At 31.9% G+C, this 18,107-nt stretch overlaps 1 protein-coding gene across 1 annotated transcript in view; it reads right to left on the reverse strand.

The window, feature by feature from the left end:
* Nucleotides 1-18,107, reverse strand: part of LOC132759645 (protein Aster-B-like) — a 71,340-nt gene that overhangs the window by 25,177 nt on the left and 28,056 nt on the right. Inside the window, exons 5-10 of the mRNA XM_060751456.1 lie at nt 16,004-16,107; nt 12,647-12,823; nt 8,577-8,726; nt 2,087-2,267; nt 890-1,036; nt 8-325 (exon numbers count right to left, since the gene is read on the reverse strand). Coding sequence (XP_060607439.1) covers nt 8-325; nt 890-1,036; nt 2,087-2,267; nt 8,577-8,726; nt 12,647-12,823; nt 16,004-16,107 — 1,077 coding nt within the window. The remainder of the gene's footprint in view (nt 1-7; nt 326-889; nt 1,037-2,086; nt 2,268-8,576; nt 8,727-12,646; nt 12,824-16,003; nt 16,108-18,107) is intronic.

The raw sequence follows: 18,107 nt of genomic DNA on the forward strand, positions 1-18,107 counted from the left end.
TACTCACTTTTGACTACTCCCCAAACAGATTTCCTGAATTTCACTTCACTTGTCACACGGAGCCTACACTTCTCTTTACTAACACGTGTTAAGCAGTATCTATTTATAACATAAAATGCGTCCGCATATGGAATTCCTAAAGGTGTACATTCAGCATCAATTAAGTACATTACACCAGGTTGGCTACTCTTGTAGCACATATGTTTTTCAACAGTGTTCGAGGACTTGGGTCCAAATGGAGCATTTATCGGTATGGTGTATTTGACCTCTCGCACACGACCTATATTCTCGTCAGGGTCATCTTTCCATGGTGTCACCATAACATCTGTGAAATACAGTATATGTTAAAGGCACATTATGCTTAAAATGAAATCAACATTTTTTAAAATTTCTTTAGAAATATCAAACACGTATTCAATAGTGTTTGAATAATGGATTCAGAGCAAGTAAGATGTTTAACAACTGAAGAAAGTAGCGCTGAACGTGCAGTAATGTGTCATATTACTCATAAAGGTAGCAAAATGTAAACAAAGTAGTTTTTTGACTTCCATACAAAATACTCACTATAATAATTATACTAATTGCCAACAGAGCTATAGTTGCAGGAAATAGTCCATGTATATGGCAAAAGAGTATTATTATTATTCAGGCATGTGCAATGAACATCATACAACTAAAGACTTTCCATACATTTTGACAGCTTACTCACATGAAAATAATATACATGTATTCCTATTGTAAGGTGAGCAGTAATAGGCAAAAGGATTTCAACTATTTAAAAAAAAATTTGGTCCTATCTTGGTATTTTTGACTTCCTTGTTACTTTGATAAATGCAAAACGGATGGTATTTTCTAACATACTTTCAATACACATATCATATTTATTTACCTGAATACTTTCTAGCCTTTTCCACAAACTGTCTGAAGAATTCCGAGTCGGTAAAGAGGAGCTCAAATAGTTTTTCCAGCGGTATTGTGTATACCTCGTTGTGTGCTAGTTTTGTGAAATGGTCGTGCTCTGTACATACAATCTCCCCTGTAGAATAGAATAATGCATTAATTCCTTATGGCATTATTATATTATTTCTTTATTCCATTACATTTGCTTTTCAACTACTCACTCTGTTTAGCCACAATTTAACAGCAGTGCTTAATTTTGAAATAAGTCACAAGTTAACTGCAGCGCTAGATTTTTATATGTTGATATTTCTTTAGCAAGAAGAAAAGCTCTTAGCACATATTAAGTTTGGTAAAACTTTGTTGGAATCTAAGTCACACTGTGACTTTCAAGTTTTACTGGTGGAGAACATCCTCAAGTACCCTTCTGTGGATTATTTCAGACATGATTGTGCCTCTGAATAGAATTACTGATCTTCTGAAAGCTAGATAGCCTTGCATGAAAGAATGCAAAATCCCTGAGAGAAGTCGAAACCATAACAGGGAGGTTAACTGATTTGAAATCAGTGACCTTAAACACTTGACCACAGGTTAAAGTTGCATGCCTCCAGATAAGCAAAAATACTCAAGAAAATCAAACTAGAGCAAAATGTATTAAGATTTTTAGAGAAGAAGGAAGATTCAAAAAATAATTTACATGTTATGTGCTATTAATGACTGATTTGGCAGTTTATATCATGAAATTAATTTCTACTTCAAGACTAATGAAGTAAGGGTTATTTCTGCATATTTTGACCTCTGTTTGGTAATTAACATGGATGTAAGTGCTGTTTGTAATGTGGGAATTACTGTTTTTCTTCCTTGCACAATATTTTACTTTTAAATACATTTGAGCCGCGTCATGACAAAACCAACATAGTGCCTTTGCGACCAGCATGGATGCAGACAAGCCTGTGCATCCGTGCAGTCTGATCAGGATCCATGTTGTTTGCTTACAAACCCTATAACAAGTAGAGAAACTGATAGCGAACAGCATAGATCCTGATCAGACTGCGCAGGCTGGTCTGGATCTATGCTGGTCACAAACCCATCGTGTTGGTTTTGTCATGGCACGGCTCATTTCAAAATTTTCATCACCTAGCCTTGACCTCCTTCAAAAATTTCACCACTAACAATACTAAAATCTTACCCTCACTAACATCATCCTCAGTAGTGTCACTATAATCTGTCGGGTCTTGATTATCTAGTGCTTGCCCTTTCAAAGGGACAGAATTTGAATCATCTAAACTGATATCTGCCTGAGTTGAGTCTCCTTCTTCATCTATATTATTCTGCATGCTTGAGGTAGGAAGCATCTCGGAGGAATCCCCCTGTAATCAGATAAAAGATTCTTTTCCAGAGAACTACCTATCACACCATGATTCTGTTCTAAACAGAATTTATATAACAGACTTTTTTCAGCTTTGAATTTCAAACAATCTTTGATAATTTCAAAGATTCTTTATAAGCCAACATTAGTTATTTCATCTCTAAGCCTGCAAGCGGCTACGTGATCTATCCATATGCCTTGATCATAGTCTTCATTGTTTAAGATTCAGTCCATACTTTAATAAAATATTCACTAAAAATAATTAACAGTTTAGTCCAGATTGAAAGATGAACAGTTTTTAGCCATTAAAACTTTTTCCAAAAGAATGCCATATAAAAGCTATGGATACTAAGTATTACTTTTTATCATTAAGTAACCTAAATTATCATTAACACTGCTTTAAAAACAATAATAACGTTTATTTTCCACTCATTCCGCATTATTCCTCATAACATGTCCAATACACTGGCAATATCCGGTATCCAAGCCCTCTATCACAAACTGTTATATCTTTATTTCTTTTGATAACATTTTATCATGGTAACCTTTCTATTAGCAACGTGCACTCACAATAATTAAGAATTACTAGAATAACTAGAATCTAATCAAATATTCATTATATTCCAATTCGGAACACTATGGTTTCCTTTGTTGTTTTTACAGCAGAATAAAAACGTGCATTTTTTTCTATATTAAGTAACTTAGTCAATATCATGGCTGGCAGGAACATCTGTTGACAGCGTTCTACCATAAGAATATAACAATATTCGCACATGTTTGTCAATCTATATCGTCTCAATAAATTCATAAAGTACCCACCTACATAGAATCAATGTCTTACACATGCTGTTCGAAATCCTTTCAATAATTTAACCCTTAACCTATGCTCAATTTCTACAATAGACTCTCCCCTCCTTTGAATTTGGACCAGTTCATTGCAGTTTAAGGGGTGTCAGTATAAACTCTTACCATGCTGAGACCGAAAGTGGTTAGGCCAGCCAGAATGTTTGTACAATTTAACCAGATTTTTAACTGTTGGAAGATTTATTAATTTTCATATATTACTGACATCCCTTGAACATTAAATGGACTGTTCCAAATTATAAAGCAGGACTAATCCATTTCATAAATTCAGCAGGTTTAAATGATAAAACTGCTAGAAATTTAACAATCAACAGTTGATATAGCACCTGGTCACACAGCAAATAATTTATGTGATGTCACTCCAGGTCAGGCTCTATACTGATGGCCCAACTAATGTTATTATCTCACCAAATAATCAATAATTTAAAGTAACTGTGTTACTATGGCAATGAAATGATAAGAAACTATATGATCTGCTAGTAGTGTCATTTCTTCTTCCTAAAGTAGTATTAATAATTTGATTGTGAATATGATACTGTATGGTAAATGTTCTCTCTTCATAACAAAGAAAAAAACCACTACCATACTGTATCACAAGTAGGTAACATTTATTAGATAAGAATAGAGAAGTAATTAAATTGGGTTGAAATAATATGTCAATAATTATATAAACTGATTATAAGGCAACTACCTTTGTAATAAAGTTCAGTATGATTCATTTTCCCAATAAACCTGTACAAGCGACCACGATTGGATAAATTTTACAAAATTTTAATGTTTTTTCCCCCCCAGCCTGTGAATTGTGAATTTACTAGATTTTAATGTCCCCCCCCCCCCCCCCGTCTTTTGTGATTTTACTAGATTTTAGCTGTTTCTTTTTCACTCTAATCAGTTGTGAATTACTAGATCTCCGTGTTTTTTTCGCCAGTTTGTTTGTGAATGTACTAGATTTTAGTGTTTTCCCCCCCAGTCTTTTGTGAATTTACTAGATTTTAGTGTTTTTCCCCCAACCTTTTGTGAATTTACTTGATTTTAGTGTTTTTCCCCCAATCTTTGTGAATTTACTAGATTTTAGTGTTTTTCCCCAGTTTTCTGTTTATGGCTCCTGACTGGCGCCCTTAGAATTGTGAAATTTAGTACCATAATTCCATTATTTGTCAATATAGTCTTATTCTATACAGTCATGTACTGATAAAATTTAGCTATTAAATGGAAATAATTTTTAAATTGTATGTTGGAAAATGCCTTAATTCATGATAAACACTTTACTTAAATGTCTTATAGTTTAATGTCTCGGTTTCTAATGTTTTTAAGTCAGACAATCTTGGTAATACAATACCATCACTGTGTGACAAATGTAAGTTTTCACTTAATCAATTGTGAACAATTCTTTTGGGCTTTGTGAACTTAATCAAACTGTTTTATTAAACAAAATATTGCTTATGAATTTGAAACTTTTCCTTAAGGTACTACAGTACTCTATCATTTACAACTACATGCAAATAGCATTTGCATATGCACTTTGATATTTAGACCACATGTCAATAAATGGACATATTTATGAAGGTAAAAAGTTATTGCTGCCAGATTTTAAATATTTACCACCTATTCATTTTTTCCTTAGATTGTTTTCCTGATAAAGGTACCTAAGCCGTATTTGATCTGACGGCAAAGATCACAGTGCCTGCTGGTTGCATGGGAAGATTAAGTTGCCACTTACAAGCCAAGGGCCGACTTCATCAATCCATCTGCAAATCATGACGAACCCCTGACCTAGCATGGACATAAACATGCTAATATGACCGTGAATATGAGAAGAACCACCAACCTGTTGTAACTTAGCGGGACAGTTCCCTTTCAATAAAATAATCTAATGTCCCTGGCAGGGTTCAAACCAATATCTGAGTCTTGGTAAATGTAATAAAAAGCGTGCTTGTATTATAATATTTCCTTAACAAGTTAAGTGTAATAGCAAACGTCATGACAACAGATGTCAGATTCTATTTTCAACACATGTACAAATATGACCAGACATTCAAGAAATCCATATTGTATTATACAAGTGTGGTTTGAATATGCTGTTTGAATGTGATGGGGATAATATAATAAAATGGTTAATACATGTATATTTTATCAATTGCTTTTTGGCATTCATGAATTGTAATAGTATGGATGACGCAAGAGCCTTACATTTCTTGTGATAACCTTAGCCAAGAAAAATCCACTTTTTACTCAATTACATGTTCCATATCAAGTTATAGACACATTATCTCCCTATTATGTGTAATGGTAATGTTACACTGAAAGCAAGCAACACGGTGGCATGTGATAAAACAATATCTGTAATACAATATCATGTACTTGATCTACTTCTGCCCACACCTACAAGTAGTTCAATAATTAACCATCCCACATTGACATTGGTCATACTGATCATTTACCAACACACATTTTCAACCATTGTTTTTTTAATCACTAGTTCACTCAAATGGGTAAAAAAAATCACTCAAATGGGTAAAACAATATTAGTTACCTCAAATGGGTAAACAAGTTCATTCAAATGGGTTAACAAGTTTACTCAAATGGGTAAACCAATAGTTCACTCAAATGGGTAAAACAATTTTAATCAAATGGGTAAAACAATATTAGCTAACTCAAATGGGTAAACAAGTTCACACAAATGGGTAAGACAAATCCACTCAAATGGGTATAACAAGGTCACTCAAATGGGTAAAATAAGACCACTCAAATGGGTAAACAAGTTCACTCAAATGGGTACAACAAAAGTTCACTCAAATGGGTAAAACAAGTTCACGGTCAAATGGGTAAAACATCAGACAAAACAAGTTTACTCAAATGGGTAAATTAAGCTCACTCAAATGGGTAAAACAAGTTCATGTAAAACAAGTTTACTCATATGGGTATAACAAGTTCACTCAAATAGTAAATAAAATTCACTCAAATGGGTAAATTTTTGTCATGAAACTTGGTACATTTAGGGAAACACAAGTCACAATAATAGCCAAATTATAAAAATTGATAATAATTGTAGATTTGTGCCCGTTGGAAAGGGCACAAGAACAAAAATTTACAAAGTAAACTTACATATAAATTAAATCTAATTTCTTCATATTTCCTAGCAAAGTACTGCTGCCCTTCAATATTCATATCTTTTACTTTTTTATATTTTTTTTATTCCAAACAAAAATCTGCTGTTTTATTACGTTTATTTGTTCGATTTTTATCAAAAAATCATTGCGAAATCTCATATGACAAGTGTCAATTACATTACATATAATCTCAATATGAGTTGAACGTATTACAAAATAAAGTAGGTCAATTTTATTTTAATCTAGTTTTCTTATCTAACTTTGTACTTATTAATTACAGTGAAACCTGTGGTTTGATCATCTTACAAAACTCGACAACCAGTCTATGTAGACCATTTTTATATACAATTTATCTTAAAGCAGCATGCCCAAAGACTTGTAGTTAATTTTTCTTAATGAAAAATGTCAGGGCCCTCAATCCAATTTGGGGGAAGCGGGTCGCTACCCTCAGCAGGGGGAATTTTAGTGTATGGGGGGAATTTTCCTCTTTTTTTACATGATCAAATAAACTTATTTAAATATCAGCTGTTTTTTTATTTACACGCATACTATTTTTTTAAAAATCCCAAATAGGTTACACTAAACTGTTCAGAAGTGATTGATAAGATTTGAAGAAAAGTTTTTTTAACACCTTACACCATCAGATCTTTATGCTGCTTAGCTTTCTTTATGATTCACCCCCCCCCCCCCCCCAAATAAAAAAATAAAAAATAAAATAAAAATAAGCATTGTGAAACACATTCAGACAAATGTCACCATTTCCACTAATATGAACAATACATGAACCTAAAGTAAATTCTATTCATAAACTACATTTTTAGTGTTCTAACACACCTTTTACTAAGACAAAGCTTCCTTTTCTTGACTTTGTAAAACATTCGTAGAAATCGGCATCGCGAAAATATGTGACAAATGAAAATTTGTTTGTTTTCTGTTTACACATCCACAATTCTAGTTGTTTCCGATGTAAATTATATAAAATTAAATTGATTGTTTATTATAAGATCGTTTTTCATCAGTTATTTAATAAAGTATCATGAAAACAAAACTTACAAGTTTGTAATTTACGGCAAAATTTACCGTGGTTGATGTAACATTTTGAAGACAAAAAAATGATTTCATGAATAAACAATTTGAAATCAAATTGTTGACGGGAATTGTGATTTTTTTCTGCATATTTCTGTTGAAATTTTAGCATTTTTACAGGATGAAAGGCCAATATGTGACGGTAGATTTTGAGGGAAAAAACAAACGGAAACGTGCAGACATGTACTGTACGATATTCCGCTTACAAAATAGACGTCAAATAGATTGATTTTAATTTTCAAAAACAACATTAGTTTTCATTTTTCTCTTTAACACTTTATATGTTTTGAGGGGGAATTTTTACCTCTGTTAGGGGGAAAAAAACATACTATTTTGGTGGGGGACTGCGGCCGAATATCGGCCGCAGATTTGGTTGATCGAGGGCCCTGAATGTGTATGTGTCACAAAGAGAAAAAAAAAATATTGCTTACAGAACAAATAAACTCTTTTTTAATAACCCTGAAGACATGTGTGAAATTTTGAAAAGAATTTCTTTTGTAGTTGTGAAGTTAATCTTGTAAGCTTAATTCTAACTAAATAAGTTTACAAAAAGATTATAATTCTGTCAAAATTAATGCCAAAATTAATGCCAGAGTAACTGAACCTTGAAAGTGATCTTCCAAAGACAAATGTGAAATTTTGAGTTGAATACCTCCAGTTGTGATGGGATTGATCTTTCCTATAAAAACTTGATAAAAAGTCCTTACTCTTGTCAAAATGAATTCTCAAGTTATGTACAGTAACTTACAATTAACATTAAAAAAAAATGTGAAGTTTTCAATAAAAACCTTCAGAAGTTGATAAGTTATGCAACAATGCACAAGTGAGTAGAAAAGCTTTGCTTTTTTTCAAATAATCATGCTAAAATAAAATTATTTTCATTTCTTTTTTGTTAGGTTTTACTATGCACCATCACAGTATAGTGCATATTGTGACCTGGTGAAGGAACCCCTTAAGTACCCTTCTGTGCATTATTTAAGACACACACAGGCACCCGAGTAGAACCAAGGATGTTCCGTAAGTTAGTTGAATAGCTTTCTCACATGAAAGAATCCAAAGTCTCTCAGGATTGAAACTCACAGCAGTGTAGGACAAATGGTTTGAAGTCAACAACCTTAACCACTTGGCCAAATATCCCCCTAAAAATTCTGTCATATCTTGCATGGCTGTATTTTTAATGAATAATTGCCATGGGTAAGGAACCAAATTCCATAAAGCTTTTATTTATTTCCCCGAGTCTAATATTTTACCTTGCTTATCAAGCTGACATCTTTACTGAGGGAATCCTTGGCCTCCCCTAGATTTGGAGGCTGTACATAGTCGTCATCACTGGAGGTCAAACCAAGTTCATCACCATAGCAATTGTGTACCCAATGCCATAACTCTTGGGGAACCATTGGCTGAAATTAATTTGAAATGAAATTTGTAATTCTTTCATATCAAGCAAAATGTTGTTTAGTAGGGTTGCTTTATATATATCATAAAATTATCATGTTCTTTGGTTGTATTACAAAACAGTATCATTAGTAAAAAATAAGTAGTCAACTGCAAATTCTATAATTTCCTTTAATATACCAACGTTTCAGCTGAACAGCCTTCTTCAGGGTACATAATAAACAATAAACAGGAAATTATGTCAGCGTCACATGAAGTCAATAGGGACGACGTCAAAACGTAACAAACAGTATCATGATTAACTCTGGCACTCTTTTTTCTGTTTATTCTAAAAGGGACATCAAGCCTCAGAAATTAATAAATTTGCATTTTATAGGGAAGGGGAAACAACTGTTTTACGTTAAGATTATGCTGTAATAATGGATTTCGAACATCCGTGATGTTTATCACCTGGAGAAAATAGTAATAATTTGTATAAAAGATAGCAAAATGTAAACTAAGTAGTATTTTGACTTCCAAACAAAATACTAAATCACTACCACTTGATCAGTGTATTTTTTGTCAAAACATAAATGAAGCAAAAGATGGCTTAGCTATATGCCAATGAGTAACTTTAAAGAAACTGTAACAAAACATCCAAAATAAAATGCTTTTCAAAAATAAAAGTGATAGAATCTTTTATGCTAAAAGGGCCTTTAATAATATCATACTGGCAAGATCTTGACTAGAACAAACTTTACATCTCAAAATGAGTATTTATACATCATTTCTCAGGCTTCAAGTAAAATTCAAACAGATAAAAAATGTTTATTGCCATGTATCAATACCATGGTACTGTAACACGAGGGCATGTGTATGGTTCATCCATGGATAGAGGATATCTGATCGTCTCTAATTTTGATGTATTGTCATTTAATGGATTGGAATATGCCAATGCTTTTCATTTATTTAAGTCAGTGACACTTTGCTACAATTAAGCTACCAGTAAACTAATGATCTGGCAAAAAAAAGCCTGTAGTAAATTTTCCATAAGCCAGTGATTTTGCAAGATAATGGGGCTCTACAAGACCATTGATATGAAATTTAATTACCATGTTCCATTCCCTGTCAATCAATATCTAAGATACATTTACTTTATTTTCTAAATTACCCTGTAAATAAAACATGACCAACAACAAGAGCTGTCGGTAGGACAGCTCTCTAACTATTCTCAATGCTTGATAATAAAACAAGAGCCTGGATAATGTAGACTATTTCTAAGTTCAACAAGAGCCACCGCCGGGCGGGGGCAACGCTCGACTTTTTACTTTTTCTAAATGCAAACATAGAAAGGTTTGAACATATATTGATGTTTCCTTTTTATAAATTTAGTTGGTCTGTCTTGTCACATTAGTTTTGTTAATATATTTTGTATATATATGAATAGAAACATTAAGCATATTTCTAAAAATAGCAACAGTACGCAATTTCTAAAAATAGCAACAATGACGCAATTTCTAAAAATAGCAACAATGACGCAATTTCTAAAAATAGAAAAAATGACGCAATTTCTAAAAATAGAAACAATGACGAAATTTCTAAAAATAGAAAAAAAATGACGCAATTTCTAAAAATAGAAACAATGACACAATTTCTAAAAATAGAAAAAATGACGCAATTACTAAAAATAGCAACAATGACGCAATTTCTAAAAATAGAAAAAATGACGCAATTTCTAAAAATAGAAAAAAATGACGCAATTACTAAAATTAGAAAAACATGACGCAATTTCTAAAAATAGAAAAAATGACGCAATTTCTAAAAATAGAAACAATGACGCAATTTCTAAAAATTGAACAAAAATGACGCAATTTCTAAAAATAGAAAAAAATGACGCAATTTCTAAAAATAGAAAAAAAGACGCAATTTCTAAAAATAGAAAAAAATGACGCAATTACTAAAATTAGAAAAACATGACGCAATTTCTAAAAATAGAAAAAATGACGCAATTTCTAAAAATAGAAAAAATGACGCAATTTCTAAAAATAGAACAAAAATGACGCAATTTCTAAAAATAGAAAAAAATGACGCAATTTCTAAAAATAGCAACAATGACGCAATTTCTAAAAATAGAAAAAAATGACGCAAATTCTAAAAATAGCAACAATGACGCAATTTCTAAAAATAGAAAAAATGACGCAATTTCTAAAAATAGAAAAATATGACGCAATTTCTAAAAATAGAACAAAAATGACGCAATTTCTAAAAATAGCAACAATGACACAATTTCTAAAAATAGAAAAAATGACGCAATTTCTAAAAATAGAAAAACATGACGCAATTTCTAAAAATAGAAAAAATGACGCAATTTCAAAAATAGAAACAATGACGCAATTTCTAAAAATTGAACAAAAATGACGCAATTTCTAAAAATAGAAAAAAATGACGCAAATTCTAAAAATAGCAACAATGACGCAATTTCTAAAAATAGAAAAAATGACGCAATTTCTAAAAATAGAAAAATATGACGCAATTTCTAAAAATAGAACAAAAATGACGCAATTTCTAAAAATAGCAACAATGACGCAATTTCTAAAAATAGAAAAAAATGACGCAAATTCTAAAAATAGCAACAATGACGCAAATTCTAAAAATAGAAAAAATGACGCAATTTCTAAAAATAGAAAAACATGACGCAATTATATACATGTATATATATGTATATATATAAATATATATATATATATATATATTTGATATATATATATATTTGATATATATATATATATCTATATATGTATATATATATATATATATATACATGCATATATATATACCTATACCTATATGTATATATATACACACACACATTTATATATATATATATATAATACATATACTATACATACACACACACCAATAAATGCACAATCTTAGAAAATTCAGTAATATAACCTTCAAGGTCAAGGTCATTAAAGAGCCCAAGCAAATTTGGGTTTGATAAACAACAAGGTCTGGTCCTTAAGAATGTTCTGTTATAATATGAAGTTTATCCCTTCAAAAATAGCAAAGTTACAGTCAGTTACTGCCAAAACAATGAAAATTTCAATAATTTGACCTTCAAAGGCAATGTCATTAATGAGTGAAGGTCAAGGTCTTTCGGTATATTTTTAACAGTTATCTTTGAAGATTATTATGTTCAAGTTTGAAGACAATCCATTCAAAAATAACAAAGTTACAGCCAATAATAGCCAAAAAAATGAAAATTTCAATAATTTGACCTTCAAAGTCAAGGTCATTGATGAGTGAATGTCAAGGTCTGACTGGTTATTTTTAAGGGATATCCTTGAAGATTATTATGTTCAAGTTTGAAGACAATCCATTCAAAAATAACAAAGTAACAGCCAATAACAGCATGAACAAGCAAAAATTGGACTTTTAACCTTGAAGGTCAAGGTCATTTATGGATGAAGGTCAAGGTTAGTGTGGTCTACTGAAAGGTCTTGTCCCAAGGGTTGTTGTGGCCAAGTATGAAGACAATACACCAAGAAATAAAAAAGTTATGATCCAGGTACAAGTTTTCGGACGGCAACAGCAACGGCAACGGAGACGGCAACAGCAACGCCGACCTGACTATAACAAAAAAAAAAAAGCCGAGCTAAAAAGGGCTACAATTCTGTCAAAATAAATGTAGAGTTATGTACCTTGGACAGTGACCTCCTATTATGTTCTCTTATAAATGCTTGATGTTTTAACCAATTTTCTTCAGTAGTTTTGGACATACAAATTTGCATGCAAAAACTTAACCGTAGTGGGACGCAAATGCCAACTCCTGAGTGAGTACAATTGTTTTCCCTATTCCTCTAACAGTCAAGCTAATAAATAACTTAAAACAAATTCAGTAGGTCATGAATTAAGATAACTAGACTGGTTTAAGATAACTTACCTGCTCCATAAGTGCATTCTGCCACAGTCTAAACAGCATCATGAAAGTCTTATCTCTAGCTGTGAATGATGTAAAGAAATATTTCTCCTTGTCGGTGCTAATCTGTACGGCATTGGGGATAACTCTTGCAGTCTTCTCCTTCGTTATTGCTAATATATCTTTGGTTGGTATAGTTACCTAGATATACAGGAAAACATGATTAAATAATCTTGTCTCTAACTTTGTTTAATTCATATAATGACCTTGCTCATTGTTAAATATGGTACAATCCATTAGTGGAATAAGGGATTTCAGTACAAAGATTATAAAATTATCAGGCAAATAAAACAAAGCACATACAATGGAAAAACCAGCTTTTAAAGATTGTCAGACCCAAAAATATAACCCTTTTTTATTTATATCGATACTATAAACCACATTTGGCTCATAAATGTTTACTTTTCAATACCAGCTATACATCAAATTTGCAACTGAGCGTGTTTCAATATAAACATTTTGTTGGATGAAAGTCAACAATTGTTTATGCAACTTTCATCATTTATTAGTTAAATGGTATAAAGCGTAACATACGCCATTCACTCGAAAGGAAATATACCATTATATTTCATTTATATAGGCATTTTGGAATTATTGTTTTTTCAAAAATCAAACAAACAAGAATTTTGTTAACTACAAACAGCAGAGATATAGCTTTATATACTTTGTCTTAAAATTAAGAGTTGGCAGAGAAAAAAAAATTGGGGGTGGGAGGGGGGGGGGGGGAGAGAGGTGAAATCTGAGAAACAGTATATATTTGCTTAAGCTAATGGATATGTCTTTTTTGGCCAAACAATATACTAAACTATCATAATAAATCAACTTTTCTTCTTCATTTTTATAATTCAATATCATTACCTTCATCACACACTTCATGAAATAAGATACTGACAGTAATGTAATAGTAAATCTATGATAGAAATATATCAACTAATCAAATAAGTGCATCCTTTATTACACTGTATCCTTCAAGGAAATATGGTAACATTTCTCTACAGCAAAGTCCTGTGGGACATATAAGAAGATTTACATGGGAACATGAGAAAATGTAGCATACACATAGCAAAGCTAATGTTCACATAAGACTAGCTATAAATTATTTGATTTGTCTGAATAGGGTTAAGCTTTATTGCGGAGTAAGCTTTCAGTTTATTTATGCTCATTTCAAGGAACTAACAAGTAATGGAGGCATATGTTGTGGTGTTTATTGAAAATTACCTTCCAGATCAACATATAGTTGACTCTGAACTCACCAGAATTCAGCGACTGCATCATTTCTGTGCAGGCTCACTGTCTAGCAGTTTATCAATACTAGTACCTTTATTAATGCAAGGAACTGATATTACTTCTGCACATGCCAGAGCAGAGGTGTAGAACTAATGATCGTAAATCAGTCTCAATGAAGTGACCTACAGATTCATAATTCAATATGCAGAAACATAGACATGACTGCAGAGGAGTTCAAACCCTTGATCCCTGGCTTGACAGGCAATTTACTTTGACCACGAAACTGACATTCCATAAACTTAAGCTGCAGGCAGCCAATGTTTCTACCCATGAGACCAGAGCAAATCAAGATAAGCTGCCCATCATTGCTGTTTGATCATGGTCTTCACTGTTCGCTATTTAATCAGTCAAATGTTCTGAAAATTTCCCTTATAAATATGAATGGATATGTCCATACTGAAAGATGGACCAAGTCCATTTAAGATAGTGAGGTAAGGTAGGGTTAAATAGTCAAAGTCGGAATCTGTATCTCAGTGTCCAGGTTTAATACAGATGCAGATGGCAAAAAAGAAACTGGTTAACATATCTAGGTCTTATTCAGTAAAAGTTATACAACCATATTACGATGTTTTTAACAGAATATTTAATTTTTTGCAGCGAAATGTTGCTGTCTATTAAAAACCAATTGTCTGTAACAGTAACAGCCTTTTTATGCTGATGTGGAAACAATGGTTGCTTTCAACATAATAGTTTAACAAATCATTCATCAGATAGCCAGTCAATATATAACAATAGACGGCTATTCATGTAAATGCATGTTGTACAAGCTGTTACATCTCAAAGACGTCACTCTCGATGACTTTAGTATGGTTAATATCTTTATACAACTATTTAAAAGGCTTATCTTAAATAACCTAATGATATAATGCCATTTTTATATCTAAACCTGTTTAAGAGTTATACCCTACCACATTTGTGTGACAGAACTTTTATAGCTTTGATAGTGGAGTGGTGGTGGTGGTGTTGGTAGTTTACCCTCTGGATCACCACAGTAAGCCACTTTGAATTTACCAGATCACAGTTCAGCATCTGTCAAGCAGGTAACCAGTACTAGATGCTTTCATTTTCTCAAAGAACTGATAACTTCAGGACATTCCAGAGCAGAGGTACATTGCAAATGACCGAAGAAAGGATTTCATGATTCATCACAATGATAGTGACCTGCAATGTCCAGGAATCGACTCTGGGTCACCCAATTCATAGTCAAATGCTCTAACTATTGAACTAACCAGACGGTTCCTTTGAAAATGGGATTGCAATACGTTAGTTTTAAGAGGATTTCAGTACCAAAAATACTATATATTTAAATATGAAAAGAAAGATCAATAGGGGAAAATGACATACTCATTTGCTGAATGAAGCCCCGACTATACCCAGCTACACAGGAGTCCAAGTAAGGCACCAAGAGGGGCAGGCAACAAATAAAATCAGGGGACGGCACAATGGCAGTGCCAAAAGGGGGCACACCAACTAAAGTTTATAACACAGAGTCTAGTCATTATGCACATTTTACATATACATGACTGTTTCAATCAAAGCTAACTGTAGATGAAATAACATCAATTCAATCACATGAATTATTGCAATCTAAAATTCTCCAATATTAACAGATATATTGAAGATTAATTGATTCAGCTTTTCTTTTCATTTATTTTCATTTCATTTATCAATAATATATCAACTTTTAACACTTGCATACAGAATGATGTAACAAAGCGTTTTACAATAAAATCTATGTAAAAAATCTTAATGTTTACAACTTGCACACATTGTGTATTGTTGTACAACTCAAGAAGTTTGTAAGAATGCCACTGCCACCAGTGGGGACTTTCACCTTTGACCTGTGACCAGTGAGTCATAAGGTGGTATTAATCAAGGAGGTGCATACAGATCTGTTAAGACTTGATACTGTCATTGAAATAATTTTTGTGTTAATGTCAAAGTTTTATGACAGACAGAACAAAAACAATGCTCTCCTGATCTATTGGTCCAGGAAAATGAATGAATATCTTAGGACAATGAAAGAAATCTTACAATAGTTTCCCATCTGAAGATGTTGGCATAGAAACAGATCCAGTTCTGGGTAACAAACATTCTACCATGGACTAGAATCTCTTTCTGCAAAGCACATGAGTAATCTGAAATACAAGAATGAAAATCTTCATAATGACATTAATCATTTCAGCCTGATTATCTGAATAATCTGAAATATAAGGATGAAATTCTTCATAATGACATTAATCATTTCAGCCTGATTATCTGAATAATCTGAAATATAAGGATGAAATTCTTCATAATGACATTAATCATTTCAGCCTGATTATCTGAATAATCTGAAATACAAGGATGAAAATCTTCATAATGACATTAATCATTTCAGCCTGATTATCTGAATAATCTGAAATACAAGGATGAAAATCTTCATAATGACATTAATCATTTCAGCCTGATTATCTGAATAATCTGAAATACAAGGATGAAATTCTTCATAATGACATTAATCATTTCAGCCTGATTATCTGAATAATCTGAAATATAAGGATGAAATTCTTCATAATGACATTAATCATTTCAGCCTGATTATCTGAATAATCTGAAATACAAGGATGAAAATCTTCATAATGACATTAATCATTTCAGCCTGATTATCTGAATAATCTGAAATATAAGGATGAAATTCTTCATAATGACATTAATCATTTCAGCCTGATTATCTGAATAATCTGAAATATAAGGATGAAATTCTTCATAATGACATTAATCATTTCAGCCTGATTATCTGAATAATCTGAAATACAAGGATGAAAATCTTCATAATGACATTAATCATTTCAGCCTGATTATCTGAATAATCTGAAATACAAGGATGAAAATCTTCATAATGACATTAATCATTTCAGCCTGATTATCTGAATAATCTGAAATACAAGGATGAAAATCTTCATAATGACATTAATCATTTCAGCCTGATTATCTGAATAATCTGAAATATAAGGATGAAATTCTTCATAATGACATTAATCATTTCAGCCTGATTATCTGAATAATCTGAAATATAAGGATGAAATTCTTCATAATGACATTAATCATTTCAGCCTGATTATCTGAATAATCTGAAATACAAGGATGAAAATCTTCATAATGACATTAATCATTTCAGCCTGATTATCTGAATAATCTGAAATACAAGGATGAAAATCTTCATAATGACATTAATCATTTCAGCCTGAGTATCTTAATAATCTGAAATACAAGGATGAAAATCTTCGTAATTACAATAATCATATCAGTCTAATTATCTGAATAATCTGAAATATAAGGATGAAACTCTTCATAAAATTTGTCATATCAGTCTGATAATCTTTTTCTTGAAAATTTTATACAAATTATTACATGGTGTACATTTAACTTTTTAACCTTAAATTTAAGAAAACAAAACACAACAATACAGAGTAAACTAGAAATGTGTCCATAGGACACGGATGCCCCCACACGCCACTGTTCTGTCAATCTTATGACTCTAGGTCAAATATTTTTTGGACTACATGTGCCACAAGTTGAAAACTAAAAATCAACAAAGGGCCATAATTCTGTTAAATTTGGTCGCAGCAAAAATTCCTTCCTTTACTACCATCTACACATTAAGGTTGTTAATCCCTGGAAGTTTAAGCAAAATCTGCCATCCGGTTTAAGAGGAGTTGCATTCACAAAATTTCAACATAGTATATAATGAAAAAATCAAAAAAGGGCCATAATTCTGTTAAATTTTGTTGCAGCAAAAATTCCTTTCTTTATTACCATCTACACATTAAGGTTGTTCATTCCTGGAAGTTTAAGCAAAATCTGCTATTCGGTTTAAGAGGAGTTGCATTCACAAAATTTCTACATAGTATATAGTGAAAAAATCAACAAAGGGCCATAAATCTGTAAAATTTGGTTGCAGCAAAAATTCCTTCCTTTACTACCATCTACACCTGAAGGTTGTTCATCCCTGTAAATTTAAGCAAAATCTGCCATCCGGTTTAAGAGGAGTTGCGTTCACAAAATTTCTACATAGTATATAGTGAAAAAATCAACAAAGGGCCATAATTCTGTTAAATTTGGTCGCAGCAAAAAATCCTTCCTTTACTGCCATCTA

This window comes from Ruditapes philippinarum, unplaced genomic scaffold (genome assembly GCF_026571515.1).
Source record: "Ruditapes philippinarum isolate M1 unplaced genomic scaffold, ASM2657151v2 ctg461_1_1_1_1, whole genome shotgun sequence".
NCBI classification, from domain to species: Eukaryota; Metazoa; Mollusca; class Bivalvia; order Venerida; family Veneridae; genus Ruditapes; species Ruditapes philippinarum.